Source organism: Pelophylax lessonae (genome assembly GCF_965119305.1).
Source record: "Pelophylax lessonae genome assembly, chromosome: 2".
In the NCBI taxonomy this organism is placed as follows: domain Eukaryota; kingdom Metazoa; phylum Chordata; class Amphibia; order Anura; family Ranidae; genus Pelophylax; species Pelophylax lessonae.
Genome location: NC_138769.1, coordinates 61173090 through 61195786, shown reverse-complemented (window position 1 = coordinate 61195786; position 22697 = coordinate 61173090). Strand labels below are relative to the sequence as shown.

Genomic DNA, 22697 nt, shown 5'->3' with positions numbered 1-22697 from the left:
TGAGCTAATTAGAGGACAATATAATAATAAATGATAAGTGAACTCTGTTGGAAGGGTAATAGGATGCTTTAATATTCCTATTCCCACTCTCTTCCATTCTGTTAGTGCAAATGACAGAAGGATAATAAAAGGAGCTGAAGTATAAGTACATTTATATATCTGTCACACTTATTTTTTACGTTATAAATAAAAGCTACATTTTATTGGTTTGGGCTTGGATGTGTGAGCCGCTCATCCTATTTATATTGGTAGATTGGATAATTTCCCTCTGACCTTTAAGACTAATAATCATCATTTTTTTCCAAGGCAGTTCCAAGATTTACACAGCCCTGCTGAACATGACAGCGAAGTTCGTTTCTGGAGTTATAGCTGGCAAGGCTCTGGTGATTGGGATCTCCAGTGGGAAGTCCCAGTAAATATCATATGTCTATGTGGATTTTCTGTTTTCTTACTGCAATCAGATGGGACGACTTAGGAAACAGATCTGCAGATTTGTACTAGATTACTTTGATCAAGCATATTCAAAAGAACTTGGAGACCACTGGCATACTGTCAAGTAAGTAAAGTGTGCTTAAACTGATTGTAAAGGTATATGTGTATATATATATACAGGGCTCGACAAACCCTGGGCGCCAGGTCGCATTTGCGACTAGAATTAGCGACCTGGCGCCTGGGGTGTCCTGTCCCTTTTGCACCCCCACCTCCTCCCCGAGTGCACGAACTTTGACGCCGTACGAAAATTGAGGCCCCGGCTTTTCGGCCTTCTTTTGTGAATGAGAGAGGCTTCCAATCGGGATCTGGCGCCCTCTTGTGGTGGCCGGGAGTAGTGACTTTCCACTGCCTGTTCTCAAAGCATTCTCATCTCCTTCCCAAGAGGAAATGAGAGGGAAGTTTTTGCAGGCTTCATCTCCCTGTCCACTTTCCTTTGCTTAAAGGAGAGTGGACAGGGAGTGTGTTTATTATTATTAATTTATGTTTTAAATTAAAAAAAAAAAAAAAAAAAATAATAATAATTTTTTTCTTTTTTTTTAATTATTAAAAAAAATTTTCTTTTTTTTTTTTCAATTATTAAAAAAAATAAATAAATATATATATATATATATATATATATATATATATATATATATATATATATATATATATATATATATATATATATATATATCTATATATATATATATCTTTTCCTCATTGCCAGGCCACAGCCGAAGGCCCCTTTCACACGGGCTGTCTGATCAGGTCCGCCTGTCAGTTTTTCAGGCAGACCTGATCGGACCCTTCATTCTCCTCTATAGAGCAGTAATCTGCCGCCATCTGATCCTGTCCGCCAAAAACAGACGGATGGTTGTTCTATTTTCTATCCATCCCGACCGTGGATCGGATCAGATGGCATCGGATGGAAAAAGACAGACAGTCTGTTTCCATCCAATTGCGCTATAGAGGAGAGTGGGGTTCTAGTCGTATTTATGTGTAAATTTAGTATCCGTTTTATTAAATAAAGCTTGGTTGTTAGTTTAAAAAAAAAATGGCTCCTAACTTTTTTAGCTGGCTCCTAGATTTCAGGCAAATTTGGCAAGCCCTGTATATATAATATATATATATATATATATATATATATATATAAATATATATATATAAAAATATATATATATATATATATATATATATATATATAAATTATTATTTTTTTAATAACAAACATCTTTATATTTTCAAGCTCTGTGCACAGAGCGGCCGCTAACCTCCTCTTTTTGGACCCCTCCCCTCTGTCCAGTACCCCCATGGGAAGCCGCTTGCACCCGAGCCCTGCTGCTGCATTCATTGACGCAGACAGTGGGACTTAACCCTGCCCCCCACTCCCTCGTCCCTGGCTTTGATTGACAGCACTGGGAGTCAATGGCTCCCAGTGCCCCAGAAAAAAACCCGGCAGTGAAGGGAGAAAAGAGCTGCAGACATGCATGACGCTCGATCAAATGAGGGCTCAGGTAAGTAAAAGGGGGGGGGGGTGCTGACTTTTTTTTACCTTAATGCAAAGAATGCATTAGGGTAAATAATGTTTAGGCTTAACAACCACTTTACATTCTAAAATTTCCGCTTTGATATCCAAAGCAAACTCACCCATCCAAAAGCACCTCTCTAGCATTTCTAGCCACTGCCATCTTGAATAAGGGCAGATGATTTATGCAGCATTTACTTCCTGGAATACATCTGCCCTTTGCTTAGGTAAACAGACAGAAGGGTGTGCTTAGCTGAGAAAGCCCCTCCCCTCCTCCAGATGAAAGGGAAGAAAAATGCCCACAAAGACTCCTGCAATGTATGACATCATTTTGGCCTAGGCCACAAACCAGGAAGCAGGTGAAAAAATGTAAAAAAACTCACACTTTAATCATACAGTTATGCATTAGGAAAGCCGGGTTTGGGTCTGAAAGGCTGAAGAAAGGCTGAACTAACAGATAGGAAAAGAAGGCTCTACAGCAGTGGTTCTCAACCTAGGATGTTAAGGGGTACCAGTGAGCATTCCCTGCTAAACAGCTTCTGGGCATGCCCAGAAGCTGTGCAGGGATGCCGCGCCTGCACCGGAAGTGACGAGCGGGGCTGGTGCAGTGCATTGTGGGACTCCAACGTCACGGAAGAGGACACGAAGAGGGACGCTGCGGCTTCAGCTGCCCACACCTGAGATGGCAGCGCTGAAGAAGAACTTTTCAAGGTAAGTATTTCTTCTTACAGGTAAGTGCGACCCGGGACAGTTCAGAGGCTATCCATTGTGGAATGTACTGGCCCTGACTGTCCCGGGGGTATTTTTAGCTAAAATTGACCCCCCGCTTTAAGTTTAGATTTTATTTACTGTACACATGTAACCCCCCCCCCCCTTCCCACCCACACACACACACACACACACACAAACACACACACTAAGCAATTTAATCTCGTCTACCATTTGGTGTGCTGCAATACTTACTGCTTTGGGGGTGTACAATTTATGGAAAAGGGAAGGCTAGAGGAACTCAAGTGAAAAAATGTTGTAAAACACTACCGTACAGCATCCTGGTCCCAGGAGTAACTGGGGCCTTGACACCGGCTTAGTTTCAATGTGAACCTATCATAGGTCTTACAGGTCACAGGAGCAGTGTAGGTATTTCAAATAAAACACAAAATTAAGCAGCGCTAGCAAAAAAACAACAATAATAGTTCAAGAGATAATTATAAATAAATAAATAATTCAATTGATTAAAAAAAGTCCTTGTGAAGTAATCCAAATAAAGTGCTCAAGTGCAAAGATAATTCAAAGGTGCTCCAAGGTGATAGGTGACCCCTCTTGGTTCCCCACTCACCACAATGCCAGATTGTTTGTGCTTGAAATGTATATTGCACAAAGGCCTTCTTTCAGGGATCATTCGCTGTTTTCATATATCCTTGGATAAAGGTAGGTGGGATTCGCCTCCGTATCCACCATTAAAACATAAAAAGACCGTGCATGGTGAAGTATGTTTTAACAGTTTATTAGCAATCGAGAGGTCAAAAACATACTCACAAACAGAATAGTAAAATATCGCATGTATCACAAGCTCGTGGACGCCGCAATCGGCGTGCGTTCCACAGTGTGACCAGGAAGTGTTTGACCGGAAGTGACGATGCGTCTCGTCCGTAGCCGGAAGTTGCGTGAACGCGTTTCGCCCTCCTCCTGGGCGTTTTCAAAGACATCACATCCGGTTTACGGACTTTATTTATATCCAGGGCTAAGGTCATATCTGGATTTGATATTATTAGGTTTTTCTAATGTTCAAATTATATTTAGACTTTTGGCGGACAGTGCCATACCAAATTCTGTAAATTAATTGTTATAATAATGTATTATTTAATACAAATATATTTAATGATGAATAGTACGTCCGGGCATCACTTCCTGTTTACAAAAAACTTTATTTATATTGACATAATTACAAAAAACAAACCCTTTTAGGGTGTATTATTGAGATATCGCTGATGAATAATTTTAAAATAACCTTTATTATTAATGTATTAGCTATACATTGAAAAAACTTTTAGTTTTAATTTGTATATACTGATATTCATACATGATTATTATTAGTGTATTGGCTGTAAATTGAAAACACTTTAATTTAATATTAATTTGTATATACTGATATTCATAAAAGGATTTTATTATAAAATTACGAAATATTATATGGTAAAAGAAGTTTTTATTAAAATGATATTGCTATATATCTGAGGAGCTATATTAAAAATAATAAATAGGGTTAAAAAACTATAGGGACTGGGCAGATATTCTTAAAAAATATACATTAGAGAGATTACCTGTCTAAAAATTACATTAATATATTGTTATAAAAAACTATAAATAAGGCAGACTGAGCAGATATACATTAGAGAGAGAGCCTTAATGGCTAAAAATTACATTATTATATTGTTATAAAAACTATATAAATAAGTAGAGGTTAAAATGTCAATGTTTTAAATATTGTTTTAAGGAAGGTAAGAGAGAGGTATTTAATGTAATATAATAAATATAATATGATTAAAAAGGATATTAGTATATTGGACATATAAGGGGCATATTGGATGATCTTTGTGACCAGTAGATAATAAATATTTTACCAATTTGATAAAAAACAGTTGAGGTCTAGATCAACACTGAGACCTTTGGGTTTTAAAGTTTCCAAGCGATGGATCCACTGGGTCTCGTTTTGTGAGATAGCTTTTTTGAGATTACCTCCTCTCCAGTGGGGCTCTACTCTATCTATGGCACAAAACGTTAAAAGACTTGAATCACTCTGATGTGCCAATTTAAAATGTTGGGAGAGACTATGATTTTTAAAACCCTTTTTGATGTTTAAAACGTGTTCCCTCAACCTCACTCTTAGTTCTCTGGTAGTTCTCCCTACATATTGTATCCGACAGGGGCATGAAAGGAGGTAGGTTACATGTGTTGAAGCACATGTGATACATTTTTGTATTTGGTATGTTTTTCCATTAAAATGGGATTTAAAATCACTGGTTTTCCTTTTTCTATATTTGGATGTTCTGCATATCATATGTATTTCATGTCAATGTGAATCACAGAATTCCTATTGTTTTGTGAGGGTCTGGGAGACCCAATGCAAATGTGAATGTTTTTGGAGCAATTTTTAATAGCAACGGTCATTAGGCTGCTGGGTCTTGCATGCATAAAGCAAGAAGTGGAAAATCAGATTTTTCCAAACTGTATGCAGATGGGGCCCTTGTGGGTGTTGAATCTAGAGTCGAACAGCAGTGCCGTAAAGGTATTTCACTGCTTAGTTGCCACCCACCCAATGTATATTAATTTTATTAAATTACAGTATATAGCCCCAGCAATGTTGCAGTCACTGGCCTCGAAGATGTTGCTGACCTTACTGCAGTCCACACTGCAGTCATACAGCCATACACACAATATGAATCCCATTCATTCATTTTTATGCTTTGTAACACTTATCCATTGTGCACACATTTAAGTATATGTTTTTTTTTTTTTGGGCCATAGACTTGCCTTTTAATGTATTTTTATAAGTTATTTCATAATAAGTATATTTACAGATGATTATTTTATCTCAAGATTCTCTAAAGTGGAATTCTGTTCTCATTAGGTTTGGATATTATATTGAAGGCTTGTCGGATTTGAATGCTGGCCTTGCCCCTGTTGGGGAAATTTGCACTTACTATCTATCTCTGCTGCCTATCCCGGGAAGAATCTCCAAATGGCAACACAGGCAGCAGTATAAAGTTACTTGAGGTCCTTCCCCTCAGGATACATTCGCAATGTGTACAGACAATAGTAAAATCCTGATATTTGTTCAAACCCTTCCCAGCTCTATCCCAAAAAAAAAAAAAAAACAATAAAAAAATATATTAAATTACATTTTTCTTTTTCTTGTCCTCAGGGAGGTGCTCACAGATCCTGGGCTCTGGCAGTATGCTGTGCTGCTAAATAATTACCAGAACACTGTGGAGACGGAGAATCATTTGCTTATGCTGGGATACCATATACTGTCTAGTGAGAACTTTAACAACCAAAAATCCATAAAGTGCTATATTAGTAAGAAACCTGGAAAGTTTCCTTCTCAGCGACATCAGAGTGGAAAGATCAAAGATTACTATATACTCAATGCCTCGTCACTTCTCCCAGTTCTAGCGCTAGATGTCAAGGATGGTGAGATGGTCTTGGATATGTGTGCTGCTCCTGGTGGAAAGTCTGTGACACTTCTGCAATGTGCATCACCAGGTAAATGCCATTGATTTGTAGTGTATTTTTTTGCTTTTTTTTTTCCCCAGGTAAAAGACTTGATATATTTCAGAGGAGATTATCAGAGGTTGAGGATATGCCGCAGGGGATAGCCAGAGACAAGGAAAATGCCCCAGTATACAGTCAGAGACTAGAGACATGGTGCAGGAGAGGGTCAGAGACTGGGGGCAGGCCACAAGGGAATGCCACCTACTGGGCACAGTTCTGCAAGAGACAGTTGGAGACTTGGGACATGCCACAGTAGACAGACAAAGACTGGGAACACGCTGCAAGGGATGGTCCGATACAGTGGACATGCAGCAGGAGACAATCAGAGACTGGGGGCATGCCGCAGTAGACAGTCAGAAATTTTAGGCATGCGGCAAGAGACAGGCAGATACTGGGGGGCCGTCTCCTTGTTTTTAGTGCAAGATCTGTGTTCTTGAAAACATGGCACTTTTTCTTACTAGTTTCTGTTTGCCTCTAATGAAGCAGAGTGATTGCAGTAAAATACAGATCTCCATCTTTTAGGTAATATACCGCAGTAGTTAAAAAGCTTTAGTGGGAGGAATAGTGCCCCATCATTGGTGTCAGTAGGTGGAGTAGTGCCTATTGTTGGTATAAGTGGGAGGAATAGTGCCCTATTAATGTCAGTGAGAGGAAAAGTGCTCCATTATTGGTGCAAGTGGAAGAAATAGTGCCCCCTTGTTGGTGTAAGTGGGTGGAATAGTGCCCCGTTGTTGGTGTCAGTGGGAGGATTAGTGCCCCATGTTTGGTGTTAGTGGGGGGAATAGTGCCCCATGTTTGGTGTTGGTGGGGGGAATAGTGCCCCATGTTTGGTGTTAGTGGGGGGAATAGTAGCCCATCATTGGTGTCATTGGGAGGAATAGTGCTCCATTGCTGGTGTCAGTGGCAAGAATTATGCCTCCATTGTTGGTGTCAGGAGGAATAGTGCCCCACATCCTGACTGCAGGCCACAGTTTGGGGACCACTGGTTTAGAGCGACACATATACTGCCAAAACGCAGTCTAAAAGTGGACATCTCAGTGCGAATCCACCTCTCCGCCATGCCCAGAGATCCACGCTAGGATAGAGCGGACAAACAGGTGATGAACAGAACAAATGCAGAATACATACAATCGAACAAAAAAAACATTGGAAAAAACAATAAAATATGTTAAACATAGCTACAAAATCAAAGCATAACAAGACAAACAACACCCCCCCCCCCCACCCACAAAAAAACACTAAACCAAACAAATACTTGTACCTGAATAGGCAGACATTATCCTCAAAATGTGTCGGCATTGACCTGTGCACAATTTGACTTCATATAGATGACAATATAAATGTGCAAATTCTTTCTATACTGGTTATTACTGGTTCTTACTCTTACATTTTACATTTCTGATATTAGTCTGTGTTACCATGTTACCACTTGTATTAAAAATGATCCTGTTCTTCTTGCATTGCTTCCTTTTGTGTGAAATACCTGGTGATCCTGCCAATCCTCCGGGTCAATCTTACCACTCCAGGGTATGTAACACATCCATACCAGTGAGGTCAGTGTGCTTCTTTGCATTCTACTTGGCCACACAGCTCATTTATTTAAAATTCCTGACCATTACATCATGTAGTAAATGACCAAAAGTATTGTGTGTGGACCGCCCTCCAAATTATATAGTTAAGGTGCACAAGGCCAAGTAGGGTGCTTTTACTGATATGTAGATGGAAATGTCACGTTGTATTTTTCAATGACTTTCTGATCACTGGGGAGGGGAGAGAGTGCCGACAACGGATGGATCACGGGAGCCTATGGGCGACTGCAGCACCCCCCAAATAGATATCTGAACCTGATATCGATCCAGTGATGTGCACAAGTGTTGAGGCTCTCTCGCTTCTCATTGGCTTAGAAACAGCAGCAGAAGCCTTTGTCTCCTGCTTCTGTCTGTCAGAGTAAGTGACCAGGGGCCGAGCTCCGCTCTATGTGTCTTATGGATACACAGAGCAGGGCTTGGGAGCGAGCATGAGCTAGTGCCCCCACAGCAAGCAGCTGTGGGGGGAGCCAGGAGTGCTGGTGGGGGACCTGAGAAGAGGAGAATCAGGGTTGCTCTGTGCACAAAGCGGGTAAGTATAAGCCTGTTTCTTATTTTATGAAAAAACAAAAAACAAAGTCTTACAATCATTTTAACCACTTTCAGACCGCCCACTGCAGATATACTGTGGCAGAGTGGCTGCTCTGTACCAGATCACGTACACTTCTGGGGCAGGCACACGCGCTGCCGGCAACCCACTCCCGCTGTGATCACACACAGCGGGAGCCCAGTGGCGGGTACTGTGGACTCGATGTCTGCTGGCACCCACCAGTTGTACAATACACAAGCAGAAATGCGATCTGCCTATGTAAACAAGGCAAACTGCTGTTCTGTCAGTATGGAAGGCATGGATCCTTTGTCTGTTCAGAGCAGGAACACGGATCAATGCCTTCCCATAGTAAAAGCACCTCCCCCACAGAGAGAAAGCACAGGCTAGGCACACAGTTAACCCTTTGACCTCCCCTGATGTTAACCCCTTCTCAGCCAGTGGAATTATTACAGTGACAGTGCATATTTTATAGCACTTATCACTGTTTTAGTGTCACTGGTTCCCAAAAAGAGTCAGTTTCTGATTTGTCCACTGCAATATCGCAGTCCCACTATAAATTGCTGTTTACCGCCATTACTAGTAGAAAAAAAAGAAAAAAATATCCCATAGTTTGTAGACGCTATAGCGTTTGCGCAAACCAATCAATATACACTTATTGAGATTTTTTTTTACCAAAAATATGTAGCAGAATACATATTGGCCTAAATTGAGGAAGAAATTAGATTTTTTTCATTTTTTTATTGGGTATGTTTTATAGCAGAAAGTAAAAATTATTGTTTTTTTTTTTTTCATTTTCAACATTGTCAATATTTTTTTATTGATAGTGCAAAAAATAAAAACCGAAGAAGTGATCAAATACCATCAAAAGAAAGCTCTATTTGTGGGGAAAAAAAGGACATCAATTTTAGTTGGGTGCAGTGTCTACGGGCTGTCAGTTAAAGTAACACAGTGCCGTATCGCAAAAAATACCCTGGTCATGCAGGGGGTAAATCTTCCGGAAGTCAAGTAGTTAATTAGCTGTTGAAAAAAGTTGTATTCTGGGACAACGGGGCAGATATGGTAAAGCAACATTTGTATTATGTAATTGGACAGTAGTGCCATTTAATTAGGATCTTTGTTTTATCCTGATTGCAGCTAATGACATGCAGCTTGTTGTCAGATTCGTGCAATGTTTATAAATGTATATTTCCTCAGTCATTCTTCTTTTCTTTGTATGGCTGTGATAACGGCCACACTTTATCCTCTGTCTCTCTGTAGGTTATATAGACATATCAAGATCTTAGAAATGACATTTTTGAGAGAGCGATAGTGGAGTCAGTCAGGCGCATGGGAGACAATAGTGCTTATCTGGCTGCCAGAATCAAGTCACTTGTCAGAATCATTGCTCTCTGCTCACCCAGACTTCTGATAACTGCATCCGAAGTGCATCTTTCCAGCCGTGATTGATGTTCCATAATGTCAGGCCAGAACTGCTTAGTAGGATGTTATGGGGGGGAAATGAGCTGAAGGAGACATGACCACTTCCACCATCTGCGTCAGCACACTCTCTTCTCCTCCGTGTAATGGAGAAACTTAGCAGGCATTTTACCTGGGCTTAATTGTTTTTTTTTTTTGGCTCCTTAGTGTATAATTCTTTAAACTACCCAGTCATCGCTTTTTTTTTTTATTGCAATAAAAGAGGAGAATTAAAGGATACGTCCACGCTGAGTGACAGTGCAGTTACAGGTGGAGTTTGCTGGGCTGAGTTGTATCTCCAGAGGAATTCCAACCATTCCTGATACTCCTTTCAATCTGGAGTTGTGAAAGTTCATGCCAACTTTGTAATAATCTCACAGCTCCTGCTGCATTTGTATACTGTAAAAAAATATGTGGAAAAGATGGACTTTTAACCACTTCAGCCCCGGAAGTTTTTACCCCCTTAATGACCAGGCTATTTTTAGCAATTCGGCACTGCGTTGTTTTAACTGACATTTGCGCGCTCGTGTGACACCATACCCAAATACAATTGATGTCCTTTTTTCCCCCACAAATAGAGCTTTCTTTTGGTGGTATTTGATCACCTCTGCGGTTTTTTGTTTTTTTGCGCTATAAGCAAAAGAAGAGCGTCAAAGTGTCAATTTTGAAAAACCACCAATATTTTCTACTGTCTGCCTTCTGCTAAAACATTCCCAAATAAAAAAATTAAAAAATCGAATCTTTTTATTTTTTTTATTACTAATGGCGCCAATCAGCCATTTTTATCAAGACTGCGACATTTCGGCAGACAAATCTGACACTAATGCCTCGTACACACGCACCGATTGTTGGCCGACCGATCGGCCGTCTTTTGTCCAGTGCTGTCGTGTTGGTTGAAATGTGCTTCAGACTGCACACGAATTTTGTTGGCCAACAACAACCAACTGCAGAAGTGATGTCATGTTCTGGTTTACTTTCCGTGTGTTTTTTCTTCTCTGAGCATGCCCAGTCTTGCTCATCTGACTTTTGTTTGCCGAAATCTGTACTGACTGAGGGAAAATCGGCCGTTCTGGTGACAGCCAACAAAAATTTTATAGCCTGCACACCAGATTTTGTTCGGCCGAAAAGTCGCAGTCGGTTGTCGGAAGCATCATACTAACAAGCCGACAATTGGCCGATCGGACGTTGGCCGAAAATTTACGGCCAACAATATGTGCGTGTGTACGAGGCTTTAGTGACACTTTTTGGGGACCAGTGACATTAATCAGTGCTAAATAATATGCACTGTTATTGTATAAATGACACTGTCAGGGAAGGGGTTAACACTGGGGGTGATCAAGGGGTTAAATGTGTTTCCTAGATGTGCTTACTAACTGTGGGGGGGATGGATTGAACAGAGGCAAAGAGAGATCAGTGATTCAGCTTAGCGGAATCACACAATCTTTCCCTGCCTCTCTGACAGCAGAGCTGTCTTGCATTGTTTACATTCCAGACGGCTCTCCTGTAAGTTTTGCCGAAGATTGCGGGAGGCTGGCGGCCATCTAGCCCACTACTTCCGCGGTCTGCCTCCCGCTGTGGCTAATCATAGCGGGAGCTCGGCGTGCACATGATCACGTAGATATTAGTAAAGTAGTAGTAAATCTGCGTGGGGCGGTCGGTGGTTAAACTGTTATTTAACCTAGAACCTGCATTCACTATAAACAAAAAACACAAAAAGGGCGCACCAACCTAGTGCATTATCCTCAATAATGGTTTTATTGTTGTAACAGAAAAATGGCTACTCACAAACGCAGATGAAATCAATCATATCGGACTCAGAAACTTGAGTGTCAGAAGTAGTCTATACGAAAGTCCATTGTCCTATTAGGATCAAGGCTGACAAGTTTTGAGGCCTACGCCTCTTACTCAGACCAACTGTATCGTATTCTACTCCCAGGTTTAAATAGCAGCACAATGGCTCAAACCCCATCCATGAGGTCTAGAGATCTCCACCCTCTGGGGTGTGGCAGTAATGCCCCCTCCCACTTGCGTCACTGCCCATCCACCTCCAGCAGGAAACACGTAATACATATACATAACAGAAAAAATGCAACTGAAAATACAAATACAATTACAAATTTTTAAGTCAAAATACAATAGTAGATCTAGGTGTAGACCAAAAAATCTTGAAACCCTAAATAGAGATAAAAATGATAAGATCACCAGTGACCTTTTTTAAGAGTGAATGTAGTAAAGGTCACTGGTGATCTTATCATTTTTATCTCTATTTAGGGTTTCAAGATTTTTTGGTCTACACCTAGATCTACTATTGTATTTTGACTTAAAAATTTGTAATTGTATTTGTATTTTCAGTTGCATTTTTTCTTTTATGTATTGCGTGTTTCGAATATCGGAATAGGATGTATGTAGTATATGGATACCATGAACCCACCCTGGTGGATGGGCAGTGACGCAAGTGGGAGGGGGTTCAGCATTACTGCCACACCCCAGAGGGAGGAGCTCTCTAGACCTCATGGATGGGGTTTGAGCCATTGTGCTGCTATTTAAACCTGGGAGTAGAATACAATACAGTGGCTCTGAGGAAGAGGCGTAGGCATCGAAACGCGTCAGCCGTCATCCTAATAGGACAATGGACTTTCGCATGGACTACTTCTGACACTCAAGTTTCTGAGTCCGATATGATTGATTTCATCTGCGTTTGTGAGTAGCCATTTTTATGTTACAACAATAGAACCATTATTGAGGATAATGCGCTAGGTCGGTGCGCCCTTTTTGTGTTTTTTGTTTGCAGTACTGTTGGACTGCCCCAGTCCTTTAGGGCAGCAAGATCATAGCCATCTGAGATGCCTTTTGCAAAGTCCTGTGGGAAGAGCAGTCGGGGAGCCTCGTCTTCTGAGCACAGGAGAAAGGTGTGTCTTTCACCTTATTTTGTTTCCTGCATTCACTATATCTGGTCTCCCACAGTACACAGAACATAGAAATGCAATCATTTTAGTTATTATAAATTGCTAAATATCTTTTCTCATCCGCAGTTCATAGCAGCCTTGTCACTTCTATCACTGTCTGCTTAAAGAGGTTGTAAACTCTGGAAAAAAAAAAAAAAAAAAACAATATTAATATAATAAAAAGAAAAAAAAAAAACAATATGAATATATAAAAAGACAAAGGCATAATTAACTAGTATGTATCGCATACTAGTTCATTATATAATACTGTTCTTAGAACTAAGCTGTTCCAGCGGCGCCTACACACACCGCTGACCCTTTCCCTGGAGTTTCTTCCAGGTTCGCGGGCTCCAGCGATGACGTCACTCCTGCGCCTGCGCTGCCGTTCACGGCACAAGGCTTGGAAGGAACAGCACCCTTGGCCGTTCCTACAGAGCGCATGTGCCAGCGATGTCACTGGCTGCGTGTCATGTAGTAACTACCTATAGGGAAGCCTTATTATAGGCTTCCCTATAGGTAAATGTCTGCAGAGGAAGTTTACTTCTGCTTTAAGCTTGTAGGAGGAGTTTTCATTCTCCCCTGATCCTCTGTCTGGACAGTGCTGATTGGCCCTGTGCTGATCACATGCACTCTCCCAAGAAAAAAAAAAAACTGAGCATGTGCAGCCTGACTCCATAGACTCTGTTCTATCATGAGATGGGTTGGAGTCAGTGAAAGAAGAAGAGGATCAGAGAGACCGGATCACACAGCCTTTATACACAATGCAGAGGATTAACCCCTTAGGTTCCACAGTGAGTAGAACAAGCATGCTTTACTGCATATACACAATGATTTTAACGTTGTGGTTTTAGTAACACTTTAAGGTACCCACCACACAATACAATCCTTAATATTACAAATCAATTTATCAAGTTAAAGATTATCATAAAATCAAAGTGGTATAAAGTATCCATTTACTTAAGTGGTTGTAAACCTCTGAAATGAAAAATGAACAGAGCATATCCCTTTATAGTGTGTACTTGCCTCAACCCAAGTTTCCCTATGAGACTGTGTAGAGGGGGTGTGTTTATTCCCCCTCCCCCAGGTCTCAAATGAACTCCCTGTCCTATGCTGGGCAGTGTGTGATGTCAGATCCCCCCCCCCCCCTGTCTTCTGATTTGAGAAATAGTGTGTTTTATTAGTTGGCTATTATTGGCTGCAGCAGTGTATTCTGACAGCGGAGGAGTCCCTATTACCATAATACAATAGCACAATGGGGAGGACTCCTCCATCTACTGTACCTTGCTTGTGTGGATGGGAGAATCCATTGCTGTTATTTCTGTCAGTCCACCAGCTGATCCAAAAAAACAAAAATGTATGGCCAGCCTTAAAGCAGAGTTCCACCTAAAAGAGGAACTTCCACTCATCTGCTTCCTCCCCCCCTCCGGTACCACATGTTTTTGACAGGTACCCTTCCCCGCTTCCGGGAGACAGCACCGCAGTGCCGTCCCTCGGAAGTTTGCCCCCCCCCCCCACTGTGAGCCAATTAGAATGTGCATGCGCAGTAGGGAACTAGCTGTAAAGCCGAAAGGCTTCACTGCCGGTTTTCTTGAGAGCGAATGGCAGCGGCGGCAGCACCTGGCAGCCGATCTGAAAATTGGTTGGGGTGCTGACTTGGCGGGCATCCTGGACAGGTAAGTGTCTATATATTAAATGTCAGCAGCTACAGTATTTGTAGCTGCTGACTTTTAATTATTTTTTGTTCACCAGCTGGAACACCTGCTTTAAGCCCTGTACACATGGGCCGAATATTGGGCGAAATCAGCCGATACAGTAGAAACTGGCCAACATTTGGCCTGTGTTTACAGGTTTTTGTCAATCGAGCATGCTAGAAAACCAGCAATCGATCATCATCCGATCAGCACTTGCAGCCATTGGCTGTGAGCACTGACTGGTGTGTCCTGGCAGGGGGGGGCGGTCCCCCTGTCAGAACACAATAGCACGGCAGGGAGATCGCTGTACTAACATCACATAGTTAGTACAGGGAGCTCAGTTTTTTTTTTTTATTCAGCTCGCTGGGTTGAAAGGAAAACAACTTACTGTGTGAACCAGGCATTAGGCTGGATTGTCCCCAATTCACATATCCATGAATACAACATTGTCCTTATGTCAAAAGCCAACTGCCTCTTCTGGAGTCGGGCATCCTACCCCTGGCTGCTTTGTGTTCCTGCTCCTAAAGAGGCTGAGGGAGCAGGAACATGTTATTGTTTTCTTGGGATGAATGGCAGCGGCGGGAGACTGGCTCAAAAAATAACATAATATATTTATATATATATATATATATATATATATATATATATATATATATATATATATATTTTTTTTTTGATAGCCTCGTGCTGTGCAGTGCCCATTTTATCTGAAAATAATGCTTTGTGGAGCGCCCCTTTAGACGAATTATTCTTAGCAGAGGATCTTTTTAGTATAAGAAGGAAAGAACAGTAAAACTGCAAAACAAGATTGCTGCCAGCGATGTCAGTTTATAGTGTTTGATGAACCTTTGAAATGGCTTTTCTCAGGACTTCTTCATTGTAACGAGCCGGATGTGCACAGATCACTGTGGCTGAGGAAGACACTGGAATCCTTTGTGCCGCTGTCCCACATGAATGTCCTCTCAACTACTCTATTAGACGGAAGGTTAATTGGGAAATTATACGCCAGCTCTTATGACAAGGTGGGTATTGTTTTATGTCATTAAAGGAACAGTGAACCTAAATAACAAGTTACAGTGCCTTGAAAAAAGTAATCGCATCCCTTGAAATTTTCCACATTTTGTCATGTTACAGCCAAAAACGTAAATGTATTTTATTAGGATTTTATGTGATAGACCAACCCAAAGTGGCACATAATTGGCAAGAGGAAGGAACATGATAAATGGTTTTCAATTTTTTTTACAAATATCTAAAAAGTGTGGCGTGCATTTGTATTCAGCCCCCTTTACTCTGATACTCCTAACTAAAATCTAGTGGAACCAATTGCCTTCTGAAGTCACCTAATTAGTAAATAGAATCCACCTGTGTGTAATTTAATCTCAGTATAAATACAGCTGTTCTGTGAAGCCTCAGAGGTTTGTTAGAGAACCTTAGTGAACAAACAGCATCATGAAGGCCAAGGAACACACCAGATAGGCCAGGGATAAACTTGTGGAGAAGTTTAAAGCAGGGTTAGGATATAAAAAAAAAATATCCAAGGCTTTGAACATCTCACAGAGCACTATTCAATACATCCTCTGAAAATGGAAAGAGTATTGCACAACTGCAAACCTACCAAGACATGACCATCCACCTAAACTGACAGGCTGGGCAAGAAGAGCATTCATCAGAGAAGCAGCCAATAGGCCCATGGTAACTCTGGAGGAGCTGCAGAGATCCACAGCTCAGATGGGAAAATCTGTCCACAGGACAACTATTAGTCGTGCACTCCAAAAATCTGGCCTTTATGGAAGACTGGCAAGAAGAAAGCCATTGTTAAATAAGTCTTGTTTGCAGTTTGCTAGAAGCCATGTGGGGAACAGAGCAAACATGCAAAAGAAGGTGTTTAGGTCAGATCCAAAATTGAGCTTTGGCCTAAAAGCAACACGCTATGTGTGATGGAAAACTAACACTGCACATCTCCCTGAACACACCATCCCCACTGTGAAACATGGTGGTGGCAGCATTATGTTGTAGGGATGCTTTTCTTCAGCACGGACATTGAAGCTGGTCAGAGTTGATGGGAAGATGGATGGAGCCAAATACAGGGCAATCTTAGAAGAAAACCTGAGACAGGTGCGGAGGTTCACCTTCCAGCACAACAACATCCCTAAACATACAGCCAGAGCTACAATGGGATGGGTTAGATCAAAGCATATTCATGTGTTAGAATGGCTTAGTCAAAGTCTAGACATAAATCCAATTGAGAATCTTTGGCAAGACTTGAAAATTGCTGTTCACAGACGCTCTCAATTCAATCTGACAGAGCCTGAGCTATTTTGCAAAGAAGAATGGGCAAAAATGTCCCTCTCTAGATGTGCAAAGCTGGTAGAGACATCCCCAAAAAGACTTGCAGCTGTAATTGCAGTGAAAGGTGGCTCTACAAAGTATTGACCCAGGGGGGCTGAATACAAATGCCCGCCACACTTTTCAGATATTTATACAATGTTGAAAACCATTTATTATTTTCCTTCCACTTCACAATTATGTGCCACTTTCTGTTGGTCTATCACATAAAATCCCAATAAAATACACGTTTTTGTTTGTAACATGACAAAATGTGGAACATTTCAAGGGGTATGAATACTTTTTCAAGGCCCTGTATATTGCACTAGAAGAGCCACTAAAAGACTTCATTTATAATGTCATCTTTGACCTGTCTCTTACGCATTACACATATACGATGAGTAGTCCTTAATGCCCAGCTGCCGCACATATGCCTTTAAATGGACTACAAACACTGTTTTAACGTAGCCTTAACGTAGCCTTTAAAGCAGGGGTCGGGAACCTTTTTGGCTGAGAGAGCCATGAACACCACATATTTTCAAATGTAATTCCGTGAGAGCCATACACTATATTTCAGGGGTCGGGAACCTTTATTTAATATTCATATTCATGGGCCGCAGCTATACAGTGAGTAGATGGAGCCGTATGAAAGTGCCTGGAGTCCGGTCCGGAAGAGAGCAGAGAAGGCAGGCATGCAATGAGGCCGGAGTGGTGAAGCGCCTGCAGGCCTGCGAGTGATGGAGGTGAGTATAGGCCCTGGTAAAATGGCGGCCGGCTGCTGAAGGCCTCAGAAGTGGATGTGAGAGGCAGCTCCCGCGGGTCCCTGGGTATCCGAGGGGAAGGAGATTGTGTCTGTCGGGGCACAGGGACCGGATGGCAGGTCTCCTTAACGGGCGGTGATTACCAAGGCCCTCAGATGCACAGCACACGAGCCGGCGGCGGTACCGCGAGTAGGACGCGGGGTCCGTAACGCGGCAATCCGGTCACCCAGAGATGAACTGAGGGTAGCGGTGGGTAGCCTACAAAGTGTACCGTCGATGGGTGCAGAAATCTCCTTGGCACCGGGCACAGCTACGCGGATGGCACTGGATTGAGTGGTAGACGCTGCGGAGCTCTGGGACTAAACGTCCAGCGTGGCTCACGTCCGGACACGCCCCCTTTTATTAAATATTTGTCTGCGAGCCAGATGCAGCCATCAAAAGAGCCACGTCTGGCTCACGAGCCATAGGTTCCCTACCCCTGCTTTAAAGAGGTTGTAAACCCCTTTTGTTTACATTTACCTATAGGTAAGCCTACATTAAGACTTACCTGTAGGTGCTATAAATATTTCCTAAACTTGCACCGTTTAGGAGATATTTACAGTGCAGTCATCGGCGCATGCGCTCTGAAGGAACGGCCACCCGTGCCGTTCCTTCAGATCCCAGTGCCGTGAACGGTGGCTCCCGCGCGCATGCGGGGGAGTGATGTAATCGTGCCCCCGGCCAATCGGATGGCCGGAGAACGAGATCCAGGAAGCAGGACAGCCGGACATGTCAGCCGTCCTGTCGGCACTGAGGGGGCTTTGTTTTTAGGTAAGTACTTCATAATGAGCTAGTATGCGATGCATACAAGCTCATTATGCCTTTCTCTTTGCAGGTTTTTTTTTTTCACATTTTTTAAACGGGATTACTTCCTCTTTAATGCATATAAATACATCTATATGCCTAATGAGCATTTTGGACATGTTGCACAGGCGTTCAAGTCTCGCCAGACGGTGCTCCACAAATACCTTGTGGATTTTTTTTTCTTTTTTACAAGGCTAAAATGGGAAATGATCACTTTCGGGGGTTGTTCACACTGAGGGTTGAGGGGTGGTAAAACCTCTGTTGAGACCCTTTTACACCCCCCCCCCCCCCCAAACACCCCCTTCCCCCCCCTTTACCTGCAGAGGCAGCAGCTGGGGCTCTATGCAGGCCACGAGCACAATAGTTTGCTTCCCATTCCTGGCAGGAATTATATCCCTTGTCGCTTTCAACAGGTGTAGCGCTCGGCAAGCACGACCCATTGAGGTGAATACTACTTTAACCGCTTTCACTGCTTAGGATGTACCTGTACATCTTTGGGAGCAAGTGGTTATATAGCAGTATCATAGCTGCAGCTGTGACCTTAGTATTGAGTTTTAGGCCTGACGATGGGCTTTCTGGTAAAAGTGACCGTAGCAGCTTTCATCATTTTACACCCCTCCCCCAACTGCCTTTCCTGAGCTCTCCCCTTCCACCGCGGAACCCGAGACCGCTACACAGGCAGTCAGAGGACAGGAGGAAACATCCGCTTATCCCCTTCCTCTCTGTGCTAAATGAAGCTGGAAGTGATGTGGATTTCGTCACTTCCGGGTTTTGATTCTTTGTTTACTGTCCGTTATCGGCCATTGAAGTAGCCAATCTTGGCTGCTTTTAAAGGCAGAGGAGGGATCAGGTGTTTTATAGATCCCAGATCTCTTCATTAAGAGGACCTGTCACTGCCCCAGCTAGCACAAGGGATGTTGGTATTTCCTTGAAAAAGCAATAAAGTTGAATCAGAAACTTCTTTTTTTTTTAACTTTTTTAATAAGTGTAAAAAAACAGTAAATTTTAATAAAATAAAACAAATTTAAATCACCCCAGGTTTCCCTATGCTCATGTGCAAATGCAAACACACACATTAGGTCCTGCATATGTAAACTGGGGTTGCGCTACATGTGAGGTATTGCCACAAATGTCAGAGTGAGAGCAGTAATTCTTGCACCAGAACTTGGGTTTAATTCTAAACCAGTAACCTGTAAAGCCTTTTAAAGTTAGGTACTGTAGTTTTTCGCCATTGGATATTATATTGTGTTTATGTGCACTTACATTAATTTAAAGCCTAGTACACCCGGGCCGAATGTCTGGCGACATCGACCAGTTCAATAAAAACCAGGTTAAATTCAGCCCATGTGTATGGCAGCCAGTCCGACATGTTGGATGTGAGTCCTGGAAAACCAGCAGCCCGCCGGCTCCAGATCAGCGCTCTCAGCCAATGGCGGAGAGTGCTGACCAGAGTGTTCTGGTGGAGAGCCGGGGCGCCCCGGGGTGCCCCCCCTCCCTGTCAAAACACAACATGTCAGCAGGGGAGATCGCTATACTAACATCAGATACTTACTCCAGCGACTCCAACCAAAGCTGTTCAACCAACAAAACCCTCATGGTGTGTACTAGGCTTAAGTATATATATTTTTTTGTTAACAAATTTGCGTTTTGATAAATGGCTGTGCAAATATTGTGTGACATAAAAAAAAATGTAAACTGCCATTTTTTTCTAGAGCCTTTGCTTTCAGAAAATATATAATGTTTGGGGGTTCTAAGTAATTTTCTAGCAAAAAGATGCTGATTTTTACCATGAGTGTTAAATATTTCTAAATTTTCTTGGACAGATAGTGGTTAAGTCTTATAATAACAGACAGCAGAATCAGAAAAAAATATACATGCAGAAAAACTCAAAGAATTAAAATGACACAGGTCTGGGGCGACTATTGTATCTCTATATAATTTTTGGGCTGTATAGGCAATTCACTTTTTTTTTCCTGTTACGTCTCATGCTGCAGGTGTTGGTCGATGCCCCTTGTTCTAATGACAGGAGTTGGCTATTCTCTTCTGATACTGAAAGAGCCAAATCTCGAATATCGGAGAGGAAGATTCTTCCTGTAATACAGACAGAGTTACTCAGGTATACAGCAAGACATAAACTTCATTACAGGTTCAAACGTATTCATTCCTCGTCTCTTTGTTTGTGAGAGTCAGTTAAATGGAAAATTATAGCAAAAATAGATATCACAGTTTTTTACATTTTTAGTTTTATTTTTCCATGCTATAACGTATATTTATATAACTTTATATACAGTATATAACTTTTTCTAGATTATAAAATAGATTTTTGCTTAAATTTACTAGTGGAGCAGCATTACTTCCAGTTAGTCCAAGCAATTGCAGTCAGTATCCTTACCTTCTCCTTAATATCAAGCTCAAAGTTGTTTCAGTGAGTGAAAGCTGGTGCTCAGGCTGACCCACCAGACCTCTGCAGGTTGTGTGGAGTTGGTTGGAGCACCGGTGATTAGTACAAAGTCAGTGTGGCATCTCTGCATTACCAGGACCACTCTAACGGCATGGATCTGAAAGTGCTCTGTGTTTTGGACCCAGGTAAACAAATCGAGTTATATGTACATTGAGGAGGGACTAAACTAATATCAGTGTAGTTTGAAAGCCCCCATGAAGAGAGAAATGGGGTGGGGGGGGGGGGTGCAGTGTCATATGGGGAAACAGTGATGGGGTGAGGTAAGAGTCACCCTGCTGGGAGTGATCAGGGAAGGTTAGCACTAGTTGGGTCCTTAAAAGCACTCTAATGAGGGCCCATATACTGTCATATGGTAGAAATGTAAATCTAATAAATAAAATGTGATAAAAATACACAAATCAGATACAGAAAGTATAGACTAACCAAGGAAAACCTAGGAATCTACACTGATTAGGTATTTACTGTAATAAATAAAGATGCGTTTGCACAACAAAATATATCTGTAAGCCAGCCCACAAAAGTAAAAAAAATTAAATAAACTCAATTTATATAATGCTTCACTATCCTAACATGCTTGTTCCATAAATAAAATGTAGCAATCAATAAAGCACATAAAAGCATAAACCATGAGTCTTTGTGATGAATCCTTGTCCATATGTGTTCAAAAATAAGTGAAAAAACGTCAACATCAAATGCCCAAAGAGCAAAGTCCAAATTCCAGTGGATTTGACTAATTCCAATCCCAAACTGTGAAATGAATGGAGAGCACTACCAAAAAGTGGAGACACTGAAAAAGCAACCGTGCTGAATGCTTTTTTCTCGTCAGTCTTTACACAGGAAACGGAGGGGTACACTGACCATGACTGTTTGGTTAGTAGTAATACACAGGACTTGCCACTATGGCTAACAGAGGGTGAAATCAGGGAAAGGCTGGATAAACGGAACACAAACAAATCACCAGGCCCGGATGGCGTACATCCGAGAGTACTCAAGGAACTCAGTAAAGTTATATCGAGACCACTGTTCCTGATCTTTGCTGACAGTATTAGGACAGGAGATGTACCAGAGGATTGGAAGAAAGCTAACGTGATTCCAATATTCAAAAAGGGCCAGAGGCATATCCCGGGAAATTATAGGCCTGTCAGTTTGACATCAATAGTATGTAAACTTCTGGAGGGGATGATAAGGGATTATATCGTAGAGTTTGCTAAAGACAACAACATCATCAGCAGTAATCAGCACGGGTTTACAAATGGGCATTCTTGTCAAACCAATCTCTTAACATTCTACGAGGAGGTGAGCTGTGAGCTAGATAGGGGGAGACCAGTGGATGTGGTGTACTTGGATTTCGCTAAGGCGTTTGATACAGTTCCCCACAAGCGCTTAATTTATAAAATAAGGTCTGCAGGTAACGACAGCAGGGTTTGCTCTTGGATACGGAATTGGCTTAAAGGGCGTGTCCAAAGGGTGGTAATAAACAGCGCATACTCAGACTGGTCTGAGGTAGTAAGCGGGGTCCCCCAAGACTCAGTCCTGGGTCCAACCTTGTTCAATTTATTCATAAACAACATTGAGGACAGGATCAGTAGTGCGTTATCAGTTTTTACAGATGACACAAAATTGGCCAGGGCAATAACTGCACAGCATGAAGCAGATATCCTACAGAATGACCTGGACAAAATAACAGAGTGGGCAACGACATGGCAAATGAGGTTTAATGTGGAGAAGTGTAAGGTTTTGCACTTGGGGACTAAAAACATAAAAACACAATACACGTTAGAAGGGGAATCAAAAATGGAGAAGGATCTGGGA

The 22697-nt window shown here is 41.9% G+C and overlaps 1 protein-coding gene across 2 annotated transcripts in view; it reads left to right on the top strand.

Moving 5' to 3' along the window:
• The first annotated feature begins 408 nt into the window (after positions 1 to 408).
• The window catches only part of NSUN3 (NOP2/Sun RNA methyltransferase 3), a 57325-nt gene continuing 35036 nt past the window's right edge, over positions 409 to 22697 (top strand). For both annotated transcript variants that reach the window (XM_082246807.1, XM_082246808.1), the window contains exons 1-4: positions 409 to 556; positions 5919 to 6259; positions 15363 to 15517; positions 20419 to 20540. In XM_082246807.1, coding sequence (XP_082102933.1) covers positions 462 to 556; positions 5919 to 6259; positions 15363 to 15517; positions 20419 to 20540 — 713 coding nt within the window. In that variant the 5' untranslated portion in view covers positions 409 to 461. The remainder of the gene's footprint in view (positions 557 to 5918; positions 6260 to 15362; positions 15518 to 20418; positions 20541 to 22697) is intronic.